Here is a 21,157-nt window from a genome sequence, read left to right as displayed (position 1 = left end):
AAAAGAGAGAAAATAAAAAATAGGGGCAAATAAATAAATAAATAAATAAATAAATAAATAAATAGATAAATAAATAAATAGATAGATAAATAAATAAATAAATAAATAAGGGGTGGGGTAAGAAGAGGAGGGGGCATTAATGGAGTATCCATCCCCCACTCTTCCTACATTACATCGATGACTGCATTGGCGCTGCCTCCTGCACGCATGCTGAGCTCGTTGACTTCATTAACTTTGCCTCCAACTTTCACCCCGCCCTCAAATTCACCTGGTCCATTTCTGACACCTCCCTCCCCTTTCTTGATCTTTCTGTCTCCATCTCTGGAGACAGCTTATCTACTGATATCTGCTATAAGCCTACAGACACTCACAGCTACTTCGACTATTCCTCTTCCCACACTGCCTCTTGCAAAAATGCTATCCCCTTCTCACAATTCCTCCGTCTCCACCGCATCTGCTCTCAGGATGAGGCTTTTCACTCCAGGACGAAGGAGACGTCTTCCTTTGTTAAACAAAGGGGCTTCCCTTCCTCCACCATCATCTCTGCTCTCAAACGCATCTCTCCCATTTCCCACACATCTGCCCTCACCTCATCCGCCCACCACCCCACTCGGGATAGGGGTCCTCACCTACCACCTCACCAGCCTCTGAGTCCAACGTATAATTCTCCGTAACTTCCGCCACCTCCAACGGGATCCCACTACCAAGCACATCTTTCCCTTCACCCACTTCTGCTTTTCGCAGGGATCGCTCCCTACGCGACTCCCTTGTCCAATCGTCCCCCCATCCCTCCCCACCGATCTCCCTCCTGGCACTTATCCTTGTAAATGGAACAAGTGCTACACCTGCCCTTACAATTCCTCCCTCACCACCATTCAGGGCCCAGACAGTCCTTCCAGGTGAGGTGACACTTCACCTGTGAGTTGGCTGGTGTGGTATACTGTGTCCGGTGCTCCCGATGTGGCCTTTTATATATTGGTGAGACCCGACGCAGAGTGGGAGACCGTTTCGCTGAACACCTACACTCTATCCGCCAGAGAAAGCAGGATCTCCCAGTGGCCACACATTTCAATTCCACATCTTTCCCTCTCCCCCTCTTTCTGCTTTCCGCAGGGATTGCTCCCTACACAACTCCCTTGTCCACTCAGCCCCTCCCATCCCTTCCCATCGATCTCCCTCCTGGCACTTATCCTTGTAAGCGGAACAAGCGAAGTATTGTGTGCAGTTTTGGTCACCTAATTACAGGAAGGATATTAATAAGGTTGAAAGAGTGCAGAGAAGGTTTACAAGGATGTTTCCGGGACTTGAGAAACTGAGTTACAGAGAAAGGTTGAATAGGTTAGGAGTTCATTCCCTGGAGCGTAGAAGAATGAGGGAGATTTGATAGAGGTATATAAAGTTATGATGGGTATGGATAGAGTGAATGCAAGCAGGCTTTTTCCACTGAGGCTAGGGGAGAAAAAAAAAACAGAGGTCATGGGTTAAGGGGGAAAGTTTAAAGGAAACATTGGGGGGGGGGCTTCTTCATTCAGTGAGTGGTGGGAGTGTGGAATGAGCTGCCAGATGAAGTGGTAAATGCCGGCTCACTTTCGACATTTAAGAGAAACTTGGACAGGTACCTGGATGAGAGGTGTATGGAGGGATATGGTCCGGGTGCAGGTCATTGGGACTAGGCAGAAAAACAGTTCGGCACAGCCAAGAAGGGCCGAAGGGCCTGTTTCTGTGCTGTAATGTTCTGTGGTTTTAAGTGCTACACTTGATGCTGCCTAGCCTGCTGCCCTTACATTTCCTCCCTCCACCATTCAGGGCCCCAGACAGTCCTTCCAGGTGAGGCGACACGTCACCTGTGAGTCGGCTGGTGTGGTATACTGCGTCCGGTGCTCCCGGTGTGGCCTTTTATATATTGGTGAGACCCGACGCAGACTGGGAGACCGTTTCGCTGAACACCTACGCTCTGTCTGCCAGAGAAAGCAGGATCTCCCAGTGGCCACACATTTTAATTCCACGTCCCATTCCCATTCTGATATGTCTATCCATGGCCTCCTCTACTGTCAAAATGAATCCAAACTCAGGTTGGGGGAACAACACCTTATATACCGGCTGGGTAGCCTCCAATGTGATGGCATGAACATTGATTTCTCTAACTTCTGTTAATGCCCCTCCTCCCCTTATTACCCCATCCCTTATTTATTTGTTTGTTTATTTATTTTTCCTTTTCTCTCTCTGTCCCTCTCACAATCACTCCTTGCCTGCTCTCCATCTCTCTCTGGTGCTCCCCACCCCTCTTTCTTTCTCCCGAGGCCTCCCGTCCCATGTTCCTTTCCCTTCTCCAGCTCTGTATCACTTTTGCCAATCACCTTTCCAGCTCTTATCCCACTCCCTCCGGTCTTCTCCTATCATTTAGCATTTCCCACTCCCCCCACTACTTTCAAATCTCTTACTATCTTTTCTTTCAGTTAGTCCTGACGAAGGGTCTCGGCCTGAAACGTCGACTGTACTTCTCCCTATAGATGCTGTCTGGCCTGCTGTGTTCCACCAGCATTTTGTGTCTGTTCTTTGAATTTCCAGCATCTGCAGATTTCCTCATGTTTGCGACCTGATTCTATTCGTATGTCTTATGGCCTAACTACCACCCTCCTGACACATTTCTCCAGTACAATCCACCTACCTCCCCCCTTCCTGTACAACTAACACCCATCCCCAGAAAATCCTGCCAATCTTCCCTCTCCCTGTACAATAAACACCCTTCCCCAGCACAAACCACCCGTCCCTTCTCCCTGTACAATAAACACTCTTCCCCAGTACAATCCACCCACGTCCCTTCTCCCTGTACAATAAACACCCTTCCCCCGTACAATCCACCCACGTCCCTTCTCCCTGTACAATAAACACCCTTCCCCCGTCCAATCCACCCACGTCCCTTCTCCCTGTACAATAAACACCCTTCCCCCGTCCAATCCACCCACGTCCCTTCTCCCTGTACAATAAACACCTTTCCCCCGTACAATCCACCCACGTCCCTTCTCCCTGTACAATAAACACCCTTCCCCTGTCCAATCCACCCACGTCCCTTCCCCCGTCCAATCCACCCACGTCCCTTCTCCCTGTACAATAAACACCCTTCCCCCGTCCAATCCACCCACGTCCCTTCTCCCTGTACAATAAACACCCTTCCCCTGTCCAATCCACCCATGTCCCTTCCCCCGTCCAATCCACCCACGTCCCTTCTCCCTGTACAATAAACACCCTTCCCCCGTCCAATCCACCCACGTCCCTTCTCCCTGTACAATAAACACCCTTCCCCTGTCCAATCCACCCACGTCCCTTCCCCCGTCCAATCCACCCACGTCCCTTCTCCCTGTACAATAAACACCCTTCCCCCGTCCAATCCACCCACGTCCCTTCTCCCTGTACAATAAACACCTTTCCCCCGTACAATCCACCCACGTCCCTTCCCCCGTACAATCCACCCACGTCCCTTCTCCCTGTACAATCCACCCACGTCCCTTCTCCCTGTACAATCCACCCACGTCCCTTCCCCCGTACAATCCACCCACGTCCCTTCTCCCTGTACAATCCACCCACGTCCCTTCCCCCGTACAATCCACCCACGTCCCTTCTCCCTGTACAATCCACCCACGTCCCTTCCCCCGTACAATCCACCCACGTCCCTTCTCCCTGTACAATAAACACCCTTCCCCGTACAATCCACCCACGTCCCTTCTCCCTGTACAATCCACCCACGTCCCTTCTCCCTGTACAACTGTCACTCTTTCCCATTACAATCTATCCATCTGCCCCCTGTACAACTAATACCCTCCCACACTCTTCCTCAGTACAATCCTCATTGTACAATAAATCCCCTCCTCAGTACAATCCACCCACCCCCCGTATAATAAACATCCTTCCCCCACTCCTCCCCCTCACACTCCCCATACCCTTCCCCCTCCCTGTAGAACACCCTCCCCACAGCTTTACCCTTGTACAAACCACCGGACAACTCCCTCCCACCGACAATCCCTGTTCCTCATTTCTGCTCCTTTATCTTCCCTCCTGATATGACCCACCCTTCTCTCTCCTCCCATACCATTTCCCCTGCCACTTACAAACTCTCCTACTCATCCCCCACTCTTCCCCATACACTCCACCCGTCTCCCCTCCCACCCTTCCCCATACACCCCACCGTCTCCCCTCCCACCCTTCCCCATACACCCACCGTCTCCCCCCACCCTTCCCCATACACCGTCTCCCCTCCCACCCTTTCCCATACACCCCACCCGTCTCCCCTCCCACCCTTCCCCATACACCCCACCCATCTCCCTTCTCACCCATCTCCCTTCCCATCCATCTCCCCTCCCACCTTTCCCCATACACCCCACCCGTATCCCCTCCCACCCTTCCCCATACACCCCACCCGTCTCCCCTCCCACCCTTCCCCATACACCCCACCATCTCCCCTCCCACCCTTCCCCATACACCCCACCCATCTCCCCCCCACCCTTCCCCATACACCCCACCCATCTCCCCCCCACCCTTCCCCATACACCCCACCCATCTCCCCTCCCACCCTTCCCCATACACCCCACCCATCTCCCCCCCACCCTTCCATTTCTCTCCACCCACAAACCCTCTGGCAGGCTGACCTGAATGTTGAGCCTCCCCCGGTGGGGTCCGAGCCCCTCCCTCAGGTAGCTGGAGGCTGTCAGCTGTGTGTCCTCCACCCTCAGTGACTCCAGCCCCAGAGGGGGACACTCTGTAGGAAACACCACGGGTTGGGATCAGAGCAGGGCCAGGCCGGTGGATAAATTCACGCAGTTCACACAGTAACCCCTTCATTGCCCGGGATTGCCCTGGTGAACCGGGTTCCTCCTAGGACTGGGATTGCTCACTCCGTCAGGGTTTCCAGCCCTGAATTCTGGGATCTTTAACGGGTGAGAGAGTCTGATGTGGGGGGAGGGGTGCAGAGGGTTGAGTGGAGGGAAACTGAGTGTCTGGGGTGAGGAACGAGCTCATGAAAACAATTGGAGGGTGTAAGGATAAAGATGGACAAGGTTGGGGGTGATGTGGTGTGATGGTCAGGACAAACCTGGTCCGCATCATCTTGTGATGTGCAGTACCTGACAGGACAAGCCCTGTGACCCTGAGATCAGACCGTTTCCCCAGCAGAGGGAGAAGGTGACTCCATGTGACATCACAATTACCCTTTGGAGGAGAGTGACCTTGGGGAGGAGAAGGTGACCCAAGGGGAGGTGGGGATCCTGTAGACACCTGGGGGACAATACAGCAACCCCGTGGAGACCCAGGAGAAGATGGCAAACCCATGGAGACCGGAGAGGGGAGCAATGTCCTCCCTGACTGACCTTCCTGCTGTGTGGATCCATCTGACACGTCCCCTGGAATGAGTTCTGGAGCCTCCACATTCAAGCTCTGAGTCCCTGCACAATGTATGGAGAAGAGGTGAGGTCATTGAGCCTGTGTCCATCAAGCCTTGGCCTTCTCAGAACCTGAACCTCTGCACCCCCCCCCCCCAACCTCTGTCCCTGCTGCCCAACCTATAACAATCCATCAGACCTCCTCCTCGCTGAGAGCCAGCACCGAGTTCCTCAGGGGCACCTGCTCAACCCCTGCTCCTCTCTCTACACCCATGTCCGTGTGGCTGGGCAGAACTTTAGAAGGAGCCATACAGGAGCAAATGTTTGAGTGGTGTACCCTGTACTCAGTGTCAGTAAGACAAGGAGTTGATTGTGGACTTGAGGAAGGGGGAGCCGAGGGAACAGGCACCAGTCCTCGTCCAGGGGTCAGCAGGAAAGGCTGAGACATGCCCTCTTCTCTTGGCAGTGTGGAGGATCAGAGGGATCTTGGGGTCCGAGTCCAGAGGACACTCAATCCTGCTTCACAGGTTGACAGTGTTGTTAAGAAGGCGTACGGTGTGTTGGCCTTCATCAATCGTGGGATTCAGTTCAAGAGCCGAGGGGTAATGCTACAGCTATATAGGACCCTGGTCAGACCCCACTGTGCTCAGTTCTGGTCACCTCACTACAGAAGGGATGTGGATACTGTAGAGTGCAGAGGAGATTTACAAAGATGTTGCCTGGATTATGGGAATAGTTTGAGTGAACTCTGTCTTTTCTCCTTGGAGCGACGGAGGCCGAGAGGTGACCTGATAGAGGTGGAACAGCTTCTTCCCCTCTGCTATTAATCCATGAACACTAACTCACTAAGCCTCCTTTGTCTTTGGCTTGAACTGTTGCCTTAAAACAACTATTTTCATGAGACGCGGGTGCAGAATTAGGCCGTTTGGCCCATTGAATCTACTCTGCCATTCCATGGTGGCAGATTTATCCCTCCCAGCCCCAGTCTCCTGCCTATTCCCCATAACCATTCAATCTCTGCTCCATTTTTTGATGAATACATATCAAGATGCTGTGATCACATCATCATTGATGCACCCTGGGTCATTGGGTGGCTCCAGGCTTTCAGCATCAGACACCCTCGCCCAGCCGACCCGGCCCTGGATGACCCAACCACGAGGTGTTCAAGTAACTGTGCTGCAGATCCCGAGGCTCACTTCATCCAGAGCCATCTTGAGGCTTTCTCTGCTGCCCATGGCTTCTGCTTCCTTGTAGCAACGGGGCCCAATGCACTGAGGCTCTGTGAGACTGTCCAGCGAAGCCCCAGCCCCCCATTTCAATGGGCCCGCACTCTACCTTGGATCTGTCCCTCTGACAGCGGCAGTTACTCATCTCCAGCAGCTTCCGCAGACGCTCCTCCCAGGACACTGTCAGCTGATGTGTTTTACTGCCTGGGAGACCAGGAGGATGGCTGGTTTCGGGGTGGTCTTGACGATGTGCAGTTGCCTCTCCTGGCCCAGAATCCCTGTGGGTGGCTTTACTCCTGCCCTCACAAAGGTGATGGCTCCATTGCGGGGTTGAGCTCGTTTGCTGTTACTAATTCTTAAGAAGATTGCTTCAGTGAAGGTCTTCAATACTTGATCAAAAAACTTTCATCTCCTCATTAAATATACCCAGTGACTTGGCCTTCAGAGACGCCTGCGGCTCACCGCTGCCTGGCTATTCCCTTGTTTCTGTTCTACATGGACGCCCCTCTGTTCCGAGTTTGTGCCCCCCCCCCACCCCACCGTCCTAGACTCTCTCACTACAGGAAACAGCTTTTCCACATCCACTCTACCCAGGCATCCAGTATTGGATGAAATCCCTCCTCATTCTTCTAAACTCCTTGACCATCAAACGCGCCTAACACTTTAACCCTTTCATTCCCGGAATCATTCTCGGGCGCCTCACCTGGAACCTTTCCAATGTCAGCACAGCTTTTCTTACATAAGGGGCCCCAAACCGCTCCCTATACTCCAAGTACAGTCTAACTCACGAATTATAAAGCTTCGGCATTTCATTCTTGCGTTTACATTCTAGTCTTCTTGAAATGAATACTGATATTGCTTTCGCATTCCTCATCACCGACTCGACTTGGAAATTAACTTTTAGGGAATCCTGCACAAGGATTTCTAAATCCCCTTCAGATTTTTGAATTCGATTCGATTCTGAATGTAGTTTCCTCCAAGTTTCAGATTTTTGCCTCGCGTTGCAAATTCGGCTACACAACAAGGGATTCGGTACTAACCCACCTCACAAGTCGACCCAGTGTCCGGTCTCACCTGTCTCCGCGCTGCCGGACGGTGGAGCGGACGGTTTTGGATAGCCGGGCGTCCCGGGTGGGATGGACGCGCCGGGGAGCAGAGCCGGGAGACGGAGGACGAGTAGTAGGGTGAAGATCCGCGACTCCATCCCGACGGCGGGCGTCAGAGCCGGGAGCGCCCGGGACCACCCCCAGCCCGCCCCTTCCCGGTTTCGGACCCACCCATTTCGGAAACAACCCGAGATACGCGACCGGCCCTCGCACCCCACCGCGGATGTGGGACCCTGCCCAAGGGATTCTCCAGGGAACGGACCGGCACCGTGCGGGGTGACACAACTCACCCCCCGGAGCTGGATCCCCAGTATTCACCCTTTGTCCTGCCTCCTGGGACGGGCCCCTCATCTACCACTGCCTACGCTCTCTTTCTGGCAGTTGGTCATTCCCCGTTCCTGATGTGCTCGGCATCCCCACTGAACCAGGTACGGAGTTGCCTCACCTTATGGGGCATCTCTCCACCAGCTGGGTGATTCAGGACACTCAGCTCAGGTCACCATTGCCCAGACCCATCCGTAAAGCGCCGGTATCTCTGCACATCCCCCGAGAAAGCCCCTCACCGCCGGTACGCCCGACCAGATTCTGGCCCGAGCCCCCGGAATCCCCTCTCTGCCATCTCCGGTGAGAGGTCCTCTCCTTACCCGCAACCCTCCTCCCCCTTGTCCCCCTCATCCTCCCCCTCTCTCATCCAACTCTCCACACTCCCTTCCTCTAATAGTCCTTCTCCCTCCCCATCCTCCCCTGCTCCCTCCCTTTATAATCCTCCCCTCATTCCTCCCTCTTTCATCCTCCTCATCCAGCCACCTCCCTCCCTCAGACTCCCCTCCCCAACCTTCTCACACTCTCCCTCCCTCATCGCTCTCGCACCCCCTACCCCATCCCTCTCACCCTCTCCATCCCGCTCATCCTGCCCCATCTCCCTCCCTTCTCATCCACCCCTGCTGTAATAGTCCCCTCTCCCTCCCATCATTACTCTCTCGCCTCCTTAGCTCATACACCCTTTTCCCTCCCGCCCTCTCATCTTCCCCACTCTCTCATTCTCCACTGTACCCTCCCTTCCTCTCATCCTCCACCCCTTCCTGCCTCTGCCTCCCATCCTCCCTTTCATCCTCACCTCCTATCCCGCTCTCTCTAATTCTCCCCTCCCCAGTCTCTTTCATTGTCCCCTGCTCCTTGCTTCCTCTCATTCCTCTTTCATTAGCAACATTCTCTCCTCCCTCCCACCCTCCCTCCCAGTCATCATCCCCTCCTCTCTCTTATCATTCCCTCCTCCCTCCCTCTAATTCTCCCCTCCACCCTCCATTTCATTCTCCCAATCCCTCTCCTTCCCTTTCAACCTCCCTCACCATCGTACTCCCCTCCTCCCTCTCATCCACCCTCCTCATTCCTATCTAATACTCTCCTTCTTTCATCCATCCTTTCATTCTCCCTTACACCCTCCCTCCAATTTGCTCATCCCCTCCTCCCTTACTTTCATCATCCACTTCTCTTGCCCTCCTTCTCAGCCTCCACTACTTCCTCCTTCCCTCTCATTCTCTGCACCCTCCCTCATTCCCTCTCTACTTCTATTTCTCCCTCCCTCAGATCTCATTCTCCCCTCCTCATCAGCTCATCCTCTCTTTCTACCTCCCTATCATTCTCCACTCTCCTCCTAATTCTCCCCTCCTGCCTCCCACCCTCTTTCTTCCCCTTCGTTCTCTCCCTCTCATTCTCTCCTCCTCCCCACTCTCTCTCTCATTCTCCCCTCCTCTGCTCCCTCTAACATCTCCTCCTCATCCTCCCTTCTCTCTCCCTCTCATCCCTCCCAACCTCACACATCCATCTGCCTTGCCTCCCTCTCATCTCCTCCTCTCTCCCTTTCATTCCCCACTTTACCCTCCTTCCAATCCATCCCTCCTGTCCTCTCATTATCCCCTCCCTCCCTTCTCTTCTCCTTCCTCTGCCCCTCTCATCCACCCCTTTCCCCCATCCCTCTGACTTCCCCCTCCTCCCTCCCACTAATCATCCTCTTCTCTCTCCTCCCACCCTCCCTCTCATACTCCCCTCCTCCCTCACTCCCTCTCATCCTCCCCATCTGCTTTTCCCCTCTTCAATCCCTCCCTCTCATCCTCCTGTCCCTCGCATACTCCCCTCCTTCCTCCTTTTCACCCTCATCTCCTCCCACCCTCCCTCTGATCCACTCCTCCGGCCTTCCGCCCTCTCAGCTTCCCCTCTCCCCTCTTCCCCCATGCTCTCCCTCATCCTCCCTCATCAATCTCTCCCTTTAATCCTCCATTTCTGCTTTCCTCCCTCATCAATCTCTCCCTTTAATCCTCCATTTCTACTTTCCTCCCTCATCAATCTCTCCCTTTAATCCTCCATTTCTGCTTTCCTCCCTCATCAATCTCTCCCTTTAATCCTCCATTTCTACTTTCCTCCCTCTCATCCTCCCCTCCTCCTTCCTCCCTCTGATTCTCCTCTCCTCCCTCCCTCTCATGCTCCCCTACACGCATCCTCTCCTCCTCCTCCCCTCCCACCCTTTAATCCTTCCATCCCTGTCCTCCTCCAATTTTCTTTCTTTCTTTTTCAATCTTTTTATTAAGTTTCATATATATATATAAGAAAAAACATAACATAATAATGAATAGGTTATAAATGCAATAGACTTGAAATTACATTAGTAATAGGATAATAATATCCTATTAAACATCAACAAAAAAAAAGTACATTAATCAATCAAGTCTATATAATTATATATGAAAAAAAACCAAAAATAATCATCAAAAGAAAAGGAAAAAAAATTTGAAAATATATAGAAGAGAATATATATTGAAAAAAACTCTAAACTAAACTAACATTGGGCAATAATAACAGTTTATAAGTATATGATAGTGTCAAAAAAAACTCCGGAACTCCATACCTGAACAAGAATAAGAGGAGAGAAGGTCTGGGAGAGGCCAAATTAATTCATATGAAAATGTCGAATGAACGGTCCCCAAGTTTCTTCAAATTTAATTGATGAGTCAAAAATAGTGCTTCTAATTTTTTCCAAACTCAGATAAGAAATCGTTTGAGAAAACCACTGAGACGTGGTAGGAGGATTTACTTCTTTCCAGTTTTGTAATATAGACCTTCTGGCCATTAATGTTACAAAAGCAATCATTCGTCTGATTGGAGGGGAAAACTGATTACCATCCTCATTTGGTATACCTAAAATTGCAGTAATAAAATGAGGTTGTAAATCGATATTCCAAATTGAGGAAATGGCACCAAATATGTCCTTCCAATAGTTATGTAAAGTGGGACATGACCAAAACATGTGAGTCAATGAAGCCACTTCTAAATGACATCTGTCACATTGAGGGTTAATATGAGAATAGAATCGAGCAAGCTTATCTTTAGACATATAAGCTCTATGTACAATTTTAAATTGTATTAAAGCATGTTTAGCACATACAGAAGAGGAATTAACCATTTGTAAAATTTTTTCCCATTTATCTGTTGATATATTGTATCGAAGTTCTTTTTCCCATTCTTGTTTAATTCTATCTGATATTTCTGGTTGTATCTTCATAATCATGTTATAAATAAAAGCTACTAATCCCTTCTGACAAGGATTAAAGGTGAAAATCAAATCTGAGAAATCCAATGGAGTTGAATTGGGAAAAGATGGTAGAACTTTATGTAAGAAATTTCTAATTTGTAAGTATCTAAAAAAATTAGATTTAGATAATTTAAATTTGTTGGAAAGTTGGTCAAAAGACATCAAAGTACCTTCAAAAAAAAGATCACGAAAACATTTTATACCTTTCCTTTTCCATATGCTAAAAGCTTGATCTGTCAATGAAGGTTTGAAAAAAAAATTAAGTAAAATAGGGCTATCAAGAACAAAGTTTTTCCAGAGTAAAAAACTTACGAAATTGAAACCAAATTCGTAGTGTATGTTTGATAACAGGATTAGATATCTGTTTATTGAATTTAACTAAATCAGCAGGAAGAAAAGAGCCAAGAACGGAGGATATAGAATATCCCTTTACCTCACTACATTCCAAATTTACCCACTGTGGACACAATGGTGAGTCCAAATCTAGTTTCCAATATGTTAGGTTACGAATATTATTCGCCCAATAGTAAAATCTAAAATTAGGTAAAGCTAAACCACCATCTTTTTTAGATTTTTGTAATTGCCTTTTACTTAACCTGGGGTTTTTATTTTGCCACACAAATGAGGAAATTTTTGAATCAATGTTGTCAAAAAAAGATTTAGGAATAAAAATTGGTAAGGCTTGAAATAAATATAAAAATTTCGGTAAAATCATCATTTTAATAGCATTAATCCGACCAACTAATGATAGGAATAAGGGAGACCATCTTGTAGTAAGTTGTTGAATTTGATGGAACATAAATAAATCTTTATATTTCTTGGTGATTTTTATACCTAAATAGATAAAGTTATCAGTAACAACTTTAAATGGTATCCTGTCATTCAATAAGGTTTGCGCGTTTAAGGGGAATAATTCACTCTTATCTAAGTTTAATTTATAACCAGAAAAACTACCAAATTGAGCCAATAAGGATAAAATAGCGGGAATCGACCTATTAGGATCAGAAATATATAACAGCAAGTCATCAGCATGAAGTGATAATTTGTATAACTTCTCATTACGGGTGATACCAAAAATATTAGGAGATTCACGAATAGCAATGGCTAAAGGTTCTAATGCAATATTAAATAATAAAGGACTTAAAGGACAACCTTGTCTCGTACCACGAGATAATTGAAAAAAAGAGGATCTATAATTATTTGTAAGAACAGAAGCAACAGGTTTATAATATATTAATTTAATCCATGATATAAAATTAGGACTAAAATTAAAGTTTCTCAATGCATTAAATAAGTATGTCCATTCAACTCTATCAAAAGCTTTTTCAGCATCTAATGAGATAACACATTCTGGGGTTGTGGGTGATGAAGTATAAATTATATTAATCAATTTTCTAATATTAAAAAAGGAATACCGATTCCTAATAAAACCAGTTTGATCTTCTGAAATAATCTGTGATAGTACCTTTTCTAATCTAATGGCTAAAATTTTTGTAAGAATCTTAGAATCTACATTTAATAATGATATAGGGCGATAAGATGCACATAAAGTAGGATCTTTATCTTTTTTAAGAATTAGAGAGATAGTAGCTTCATAAAAAGATTGAGGTAATCTCTTCTTAACAATCGCATCATTAAAGATTTCACATAGCCAAGGAGAAAGCAAAGAAGAAAAAGTTTTAAAAAATTCTACAATATAACCATCAGGACCAGGAGCTTTCCCTGAATTCATTGATGAGATAGCCTCTCTTATTTCGGCCATAGAGATAGGAGCATCAAGCAAGCTACGATCTTCATCTATGAGTTTAGGAATATTCAAATTGTTAAAAAAATTATCCATCATGGACAGGTCACCATCAAATTCTGATTGATATAAAGATTTATAAAAATCTTGAAAAGTGTTATTGATTTCTTTATGATCAGTAGTTAAATTACCATCTTGTTTAAGAATTTTAATAATTTGTCGCTTAGTCGAAATAGCTTTTAATTGATTAGCTAACAATTTATCAGTTTGATCACTATGAATATAAAATTGAGCCCTGGTCTTGATTAATTGATTCTCAATTGAAGAAGATAATAATAAGCTATGTTCCATTTGAAGCTCAACTCTCTTCTTATAAAGTTCTTTGGTAGGAGTAACGGAGTAAATCTTATCAATTTCTTTAATTTTATCTACCAATAAAGCTATATCTAAATATCTTTGTTTTCTTTTACCAACGGAATATGAGATAATTTGTCCACGGATAAAAGCCTTGAAGGAGTCCCAAAGTATTCCTCTGTCAATCTCTTCGGTATAGTTTGTTGAAAAAAATAAGTCAATTTGTTGTTTTATGAAGGTAATAAATTCTGGATCTTGAAGCAAAGTAGCGTTGAGTCTCCAAGATCTAGTATTAATGGAAGAGTCCGAGATCTTGATAGATAACTTCAAAGGTGCGTGATCCGAAATGGCAATAGAATCGTATTTACAATCAGTAACATCTGTTAATAAACGATGATCAATAAGGAAATAATCAATTCTAGAATAACTATGATATACATGTGAAAAAAATGAAAATTCTTTATCTTTAGGGTTCAGAAACCGCCATATTTCAGTAATTCCCGAATCGACCGTAAAAGAATTAATAAGTAAAGCTGATCTATTCGGAAGAGTTCGGATAGGTTTAGATCTATCCATCGAAGGATTCAAACAACAATTAAAATCTCCACCCATTATCAACATATATTCATTCAGATTAGGAAGGGAAGTAAATAAACGTTTAAAAAATTCAGGGCAGTCAAAATTTGGAGCATAAATATTAACTAGAACGACTTTTCGATTAAAAAGTGAACCAGTTATCAACAAAAATCTGCCCTGTGGATCAGAAATAATTTCATGATGTGTAAACGAAATTGAGGGGTCTATAAAAATAGACACACCCCTAATTTTGGCGGTACAATTCGAGTGAAATTGTTCTCCTCCAATTTTCACTCCTGCTTTTCGTCCCCTCCTCCCACCCTCCCTCTCATCCTCCCCTCCTCCCTCCCTTTCATCTTCCTTTCTTCCCACTCTCCCTCTCATCCTGCCATCTCCTTTTTTGCTTCCTCCCTCACTCCCTCTAATCCTCTCCTTCATCCTCCCCTTCCTCCTGTCCCTCATACTCCCCTTTATTCCCTCATACTCCACTCCTCCCTCCCTCTCAGCCACCCTCCTTCCCCTCTCACATCCCCTTCTCTTTCCCTCTCATCCTCCCCTCCCTTCCTCCCTCTAATCCTTTCCTCTGCCCACCCTCCCACATCCTCCAATTTCTCTATTCCTCACCTCCTCCTCCGTCCCTACCTTCCCCTCATTCTCCACTCCATCTCTCCCTCTCATCCTACGCTTCTCCCTTCTTCCTCCCCATTCCCTCAGATCCTCCTTTCCTCCTTCCTCTTCCTACCCTTCTCTCCCTCTTCATCTCTCCTTCCCTTTATTCTTCCCCTCCCCACTTCTTCCCCCGCTCCTCCTCCCTCCCTCACATCTTCCACTCCAGGCTGCTTCCCTTTAAACCTCCCCTCCCTCCCTCCTTTCCTCTCCCCTTCTCCCCCCTCTCAACCTCCAACCTCCCTTACTCTAATCCTCCCCTCTACTCCTCCCTCATCCTCTCCACCCTCCTTCCTCCCTCTCATCCTCCCTCCCTCTAATTCTCCCCTCCATCCCCCTTATGCACTTCCCCTTCTCCCATCTCCTCTCATCCCTCCCTTTGATCCTTCATCTCATCCTTGTCTCTAATCCTCCACTCCTTGCTCCCTTCCCCACTCCCTCCCATCCACCCCTCCCCCTCACTCACCTCCTCCTTCCTCCCTCTTGTCCACCCCACCTCAGTCCCTTTCTCTCATCCTTTCTTCCTCCCACCTTCCTCTCATCCTCCCCTCTACCTCCCTCACTCTAATCCTCTTCTTTTCCTTCCCTCCTCCTCCTCCCTTCACATCTCCCCTTCTTCCTTCACTCCCTCCCACTCATCCCTCCCTCTCTCTTGCTCTCATCCTCCCCACTTCCCTTCCTCCCTCTCATCCTCACTCCCTCCCCTCCCCTTTCTCACCATTCTCTCCATGCTCCCTCTGATCCACCCCACCTCCCTCCCTCTGATCTCACATATCCTCCTCTCCTCCTCCCTTCCTCTTATCCTCAATGCCTCTTTCTCATCCTTTCTTCCTACCTCACTCCTTCTCATATCGCCTCTTTTCCTCCCTCTAATCTTCAATTTCTGCCTTAAATATCCACACGGACTTGGCCTCCACTGTCGTCGGGAGAGCATTCCACAGATTCGCTACTCTCTGGCGAAAAAATATCCTCCTTACCTCTGTTCTAAAGACTCGCCCCTCAATTCTGAGGCAGTGCCCTCTAGTTCTGGTCACCCCCACCAAAGGAAACATCCTCTCCACATTCACCCTATCCTGTCCTTTCAACATTGGGTAGGTTTCAATGAGATCACCAACGTTCTTCTAAATTCCAGTGAGTACAGGCCCAAAGCTGCCAAACGCTCCTCATATGTTAACCCCTTCATTCCCAGAATCATCCTCGTAAACCTCCTCTGGACTCGGTCCAATGACAACACATCCTTTCTGAGATATGGGGCCTTGAAATAAATGCCAACATTTGCATTTGGCTTCTTTAACACAGACACAACCTGTAAATCTTCTTGGAGACTGCAATGAGGACTCCCAAGTCTCTCTGCCCCTCTGGTGTTCACTCAACCTATTCTAAGGCATGCTCCCCAAACCAGGCAACATCCTTGTAAATCTCCTCTGCAGGTGGGGTCTGACTAGGGTCCTGAATAGCTGTAATGTTACCTCTTGGCTGTTGAACTCAATTCCACAATTGATGAAGGCCAATACACTGTACTCCTTCTTAATCAGAGAGTCAACCTGCGCAGCTGCTTTGAGCGTCCTATGGACTCAGACCCCAAGATCCCTCTGATCCTCCACACTGCCAAGAGTCTTACCATTAATACTATATTCTGCCATCATATTTGACCTACCAAAATGAACCACTTCACACTTATCTGGGTTGAACTCCATCTGCCACTTCTCAGTCCAGTTTTGCATCCTATCAATGTCCCGCTGTAACCTCTGACAGCCCTCCACACAATCCACAACACCTCCAACCTTTGTGTCATCAGCAAATTTACTAAACCATCCCTCCAATTCCTCATCCAGGTCATTTATAAAAGTCACGAAGAGGAGTCCCAGAACAGATCTGTGAGACACACCACTGGTCACCAACCCCCATGCAGAATATGATCCATCTACAACCACTTTTTGCCTTCTGTGGACAAGCTAGTTCTGGATGCACAAAGCAATGACCCCTTGAATCCAATGCCTCCTTACTTTCTCGATAAGCCTTGCATGGGGTAGCTTATCAAATGCCTTGCTGAAATCCATATACACTACATCTCCTGCTCTACCTTCATCAATGTGTTTAGTCACATCCTCAAAAAATTCAATCAGGCTCATAAGCCATGACCTCCCTTTGACAAAGCCATGCTGACTATTCCTAATTATATTATGCCTCTCCAAATGTTCATAAATCCTGCCTCTCAGGATCTTCTCCATCAGCTTACCAACCACTGCAGTAAGACTCACTGGTCTATAATTTCCTGGGCTATCTCTACTCTCTTTCTTGAATAAAGGAACAACATTTGCAATCCTCCGGAACCTCTCCTGTCTCCATTGATGATGCAAAGATCATCGCCAGAAGCTCAGCAATCTCCTCCCTCGCCTCCCAGAGTAGCCTGGGGTACATCTCATCCAGTCCCAGCGACTTATCCAACTTGATGCTTTCCAAAAGCTCCAGCACATCCTCTGTTTTGATGTCTATATGTTCAAGCTTTTCAATCCACTGTAGGTCATCCCTACAATTGCCAAGATCCTTTTCCATAGTGAATACTGAAGCAAGGTATTCATTAATTAACTCCACTATCTCCTCCGGTTCCAAATACACACTTTTCCACTGTCACATTTGATTGATCCTATTCTCTGATGTCTTATCCTCTTTCTCTTCACATACTTGTAGAATGCCTTGGGGTTTTCCTTAATCCTGCTCACCAAGGCCTTCTCATGGCCCCTTCTGGCTCTCCTAATTTCCTTCTTAGGCTCCTTCCTGCTAGCCTTATAATTTTCTAGATCTCCATCCTTACCTAGTTTTTTGAACCTTTTTCAAGCTTTTCTTCTTGACTAGATTTTCAGCAGCTTTTGTACACCACGGTTCCTGTACTCTACCATCCTTTCCCTGTCTCTTTGGAATGTACCTGTACAGAACTCCACACAAATATCCCCTAAACATTTGCCCCATTTGTTCCGTACATTCCCCTGATAACATTTGTTCCCAATTTCACTTCCAAGTTCCTGCTTGATAGCCTCATCTTTCCTCTTACTCCAATTAAATGCTCTCCTAACTTGTCTGTTCCTCTCCCTCTCCAATGCTATGGTAAAGGAGATCAAGTACAGCCTCTCCTCTGTAGGCTTATCTACATATTGTGTCAGGAAACCTTCCTGTACACACCTAACAAACTCCACCCCATCTAAAGCCCTTGCTCTAGGGAGATGCCGATCAATATTTGAGAAATTAAAATCTCCCACCACAACAACTCTGGTATTATTGCATCTTTCCAGAGTCTGTCTCCCTATCTGCTCCGCGATGTCCCTGTTACTATTGGGAGGTCTATAAAAAACACTCAGTAGAGTCATTGACCCCTTCCTGTTCCTAATCTCCACCCACAGAGACTCCGTAGACAATCCCTCCATGATGTCCACCTTTTCTGCAGCTGTAACACTATCTGTGATCAGCAGTGCCATCCCCACCTCTTTTGCCTCCCTCCCTGTCCTTTCTGAAACATCTAAATCCTGGCACTGAGTCATCCAAGTCTCTGTAATGGCCACAACATCATAGCTCCAAGTACTGATCCACACTCTAAGCTCATCTGCTTTGTTCATGATACTTCTTGCATTAAAATAATCACATTTCAAACCATCGGTCTGAGCACATCCCTTCTCTATCACCTGCCTATCCTCCTTCTCGTACTGTCTCCAAGCTTTCTCTATTTGTGAGCCAACCTCCTCTTCCTCCATCTCTTCAGTTTGGTTGCCACCCCCAGCAATTGTAGTTTAAAGTCTCCCCAGTTGCCTTAGCAAACCTCCCCGCCAGGATATTGGTCCCCCTGGGATTCAAATGCAACCCGTCCTTTTTGCACAGGTCACACCTGCCCTAAAAGAGTTCCCAATGATCCAGAAACTTGAATCCCTGCCCTCTGCTCCAATCCCACAGCCACACATTTATCCTCCACCTCATTCTATTCCTATTCTCACTGTCGTGTGGCACAGGCAGTAATCCCGAGATTACTACCTTTGTGGTCCTTCTTCTCAACTTCCTCCCCAACTCCCTGTAGCCTGTTTTCAGGATCTCCTCCCTTTTTCCACCTTTGTCGTTCATACCAATATGTACCATGACTTCTGGTTGTTCTCCATCCCACCGCAGGGTATCTTGGACACGATCTGAAACATCCCGGACCCTGGCACCTGGGAGGCAAACTACCATCCGAGTTTCTTTCCTGCATCCACACAATCGCCTGCCTGACCCTCTGACTATAGAGTCCCCTATCACTGCTGCCATCCTCTTCCTTTCCCTACCCTTTTGAGCCACAGGGTTGGACTCTGTGCCAGAGGCACGGCCACTGTTGCTTCCCCCAGGTAGGCTGTCCCCCCCCCCAACAGTGCTCAAACAGGAGTACTTATTGTTAAGGGGGACCTAGTAGCCACTAGGGTACTCTCTAGCATCTGACTCTTGCCCTTCCCTTTTCCTGACTGTTACCCACTTGTCTGTCTCCTGAAGCCCCAGTATGACTACTTGCCTGTAGCTCCTCTCCATCACCTCCTCACTCTCCCCGACCCAACCAAGCTCGCTGAGCTGCTTCTCCAGGTCCCTAAGGAGCTGCAGCTCGGCGTACCTGGTGCAGATGTGGCCACCTGGGAGGCTGGGAGTCTCCCGGACCTCCCACATCGGACACTGAGCACAGAACACCGGCCTCACAGACAATTAACTTTCCTCTCCTCGACCCATTGAGCCTAGGCCCTCCACTCCAACACCCGCTCTATAAAGCTATCTTCTTTTAAAATTCTTCCCGTTGTTTGAACTGGCTGAAGTCCACACGCCTGTGCAGTTGTACCTTGAGCAAACCGCTGAAGAAAAAATGGTCTCTTTTTAAATTCTTCATGCAGTTTAACTCGCTGACGCCAATGCACCTCTGCAGTCGTGCCTGGATCAGATGCAAAGTACCATCTCCCATTTGTTTGTTCCCCACTACTACCTCACCAGCATCACCTTCCAGTGGTCCAATATCAACCTTCACCTCCCTTTTACTCTTTATATAACCAAAAAAATCTTTTGGTATCCTGCTTTATGTTATTGGCTAGTTTGCCTTCATATTTCATTTTTTCTTTTCTTAAGACTTTTTTAGTTGCCTTTTGTTGGATTTTAAAAGCTTCCCAATCATCCAACTTCCCACTCACTTTTCCTACCTTATATATCCTTTCCTTGGCAGTCCTTAACTTCCCTTGTCAGCCACGGTTACCTGCCCCTATCATTTAACAACAACCTTTTCTGTGGGGCATATCTATCCTGCACCTTGTAAACTATTCCCAGAAACTTCAGCCATGTCTGCTGTGCCGTTATTCCATTGCGATACTGATACGTGTGACGTATGCTTCTCCCTCTCAAATTACAGAATGAATTCAATCGTATGATGATCACTGCCCTCTCAAGGGTTCCTTTACGTTAACCTCCCTAATCAGATCTGGGTTATTACACAACACCCAATCTAAGACGGCCTTTCCCCAAGTAGGTTCAAGCACAAGCTTCTCTAAACATCCATCTTGTAGGCATTCAACAAATTCCCTCTCTTGTGATCCGACACCAACCTGATTTTCCCAACCTCCTTGCAAATTGAAGTCCTGCAATACAATTGTGACATTACCTTTATTACATGCCCTTAACCAGCTCCCTTTGCAATCTCAACCCCACATCTTGGCTACTATTTGGAGGCCTATACATGATTCCCATAATGGCTTGTCATCCCTTACATTCATGTTACACCCATCATCTACTTGTAAACCTGCTGGTTCATCCTCAGCTCTATCATACTGGTTCCCATCCCCCTGCCATATTAGTTTAAACCACTCCCAACAGCTCTAGTAAATTTGCCCAAAAGAATATTGGCCCCCTCGGATTCAAGTGCAACCCATCCCTTTTGTACAGGTCACACCTGCTCCAGAAGAGATCCCAATTATCCTGAAATCTGAATCCCTGCCCCGTGCTCTAATTCTTCAGCCACACATTTTTCTGCCACTTCATTCTATTCCTACCCTCACTGTCACACGGCACAGGCAGTAATCCTGAGATTACTACCCTTGAGGTCCTGCTTCTCAGCTTCCTTCCTAACTCCCCATACCCTTCTCCCTTTTTCTAACGATGTCATTGCTACAAATATGTACCATCTCTTCTGGCTGCTCACCCCCCCTTTTTAGGATATTGTGGACACATCCAGAAACATCCCGCCCGGACCCTGGCACCTGGAAAGCAAACTACCACATCCATGTTTCTATCCAGCATCCACAGAATCGCCTGCCTGACTTCCTATCACTGCTGCCGTCCTCTTTCCTTCCCTACCCTTCTGAGCCACAGGGCCACAGCCACTGTCGCTTCCCCAGGTAGGTCATTCCCACCCCCAACACTGATCAAAATGGAGTATACCCACAGGGCTGCTCTCCACTATCTGACGTTCTCCCTTCCCTCTCCTCACAGTCACCCATTTACCTTGGGGTGACAGTCTCCCTTTTATCTTTTCTCCTCTTACC

General features: G+C 47.5%; 1 protein-coding gene across 1 annotated transcript in view; it reads right to left on the bottom strand.

The window, feature by feature from the left end:
- Window positions 1–7,830, bottom strand: part of LOC132392015 (inactive carboxypeptidase-like protein X2) — a 271,814-nt gene extending 263,984 nt beyond the window's left edge. Inside the window, exons 1-3 of the mRNA XM_059965914.1 lie at window positions 7,673–7,830; window positions 5,361–5,435; window positions 4,644–4,753 (exon numbers count right to left, since the gene is read on the bottom strand). Coding sequence (XP_059821897.1) covers window positions 4,644–4,753; window positions 5,361–5,435; window positions 7,673–7,802 — 315 coding nt within the window. The 5' untranslated portion in view covers window positions 7,803–7,830. The remainder of the gene's footprint in view (window positions 1–4,643; window positions 4,754–5,360; window positions 5,436–7,672) is intronic.
- Window positions 7,831–21,157: the final 13,327 nt, after the last annotated feature.

The sequence above is a fragment of the Hypanus sabinus genome, chromosome 3 (assembly GCF_030144855.1).
Source record: "Hypanus sabinus isolate sHypSab1 chromosome 3, sHypSab1.hap1, whole genome shotgun sequence".
NCBI classification, from domain to species: Eukaryota; Metazoa; Chordata; class Chondrichthyes; order Myliobatiformes; family Dasyatidae; genus Hypanus; species Hypanus sabinus.
This window is presented reverse-complemented; position numbering and strand designations above follow the sequence as displayed.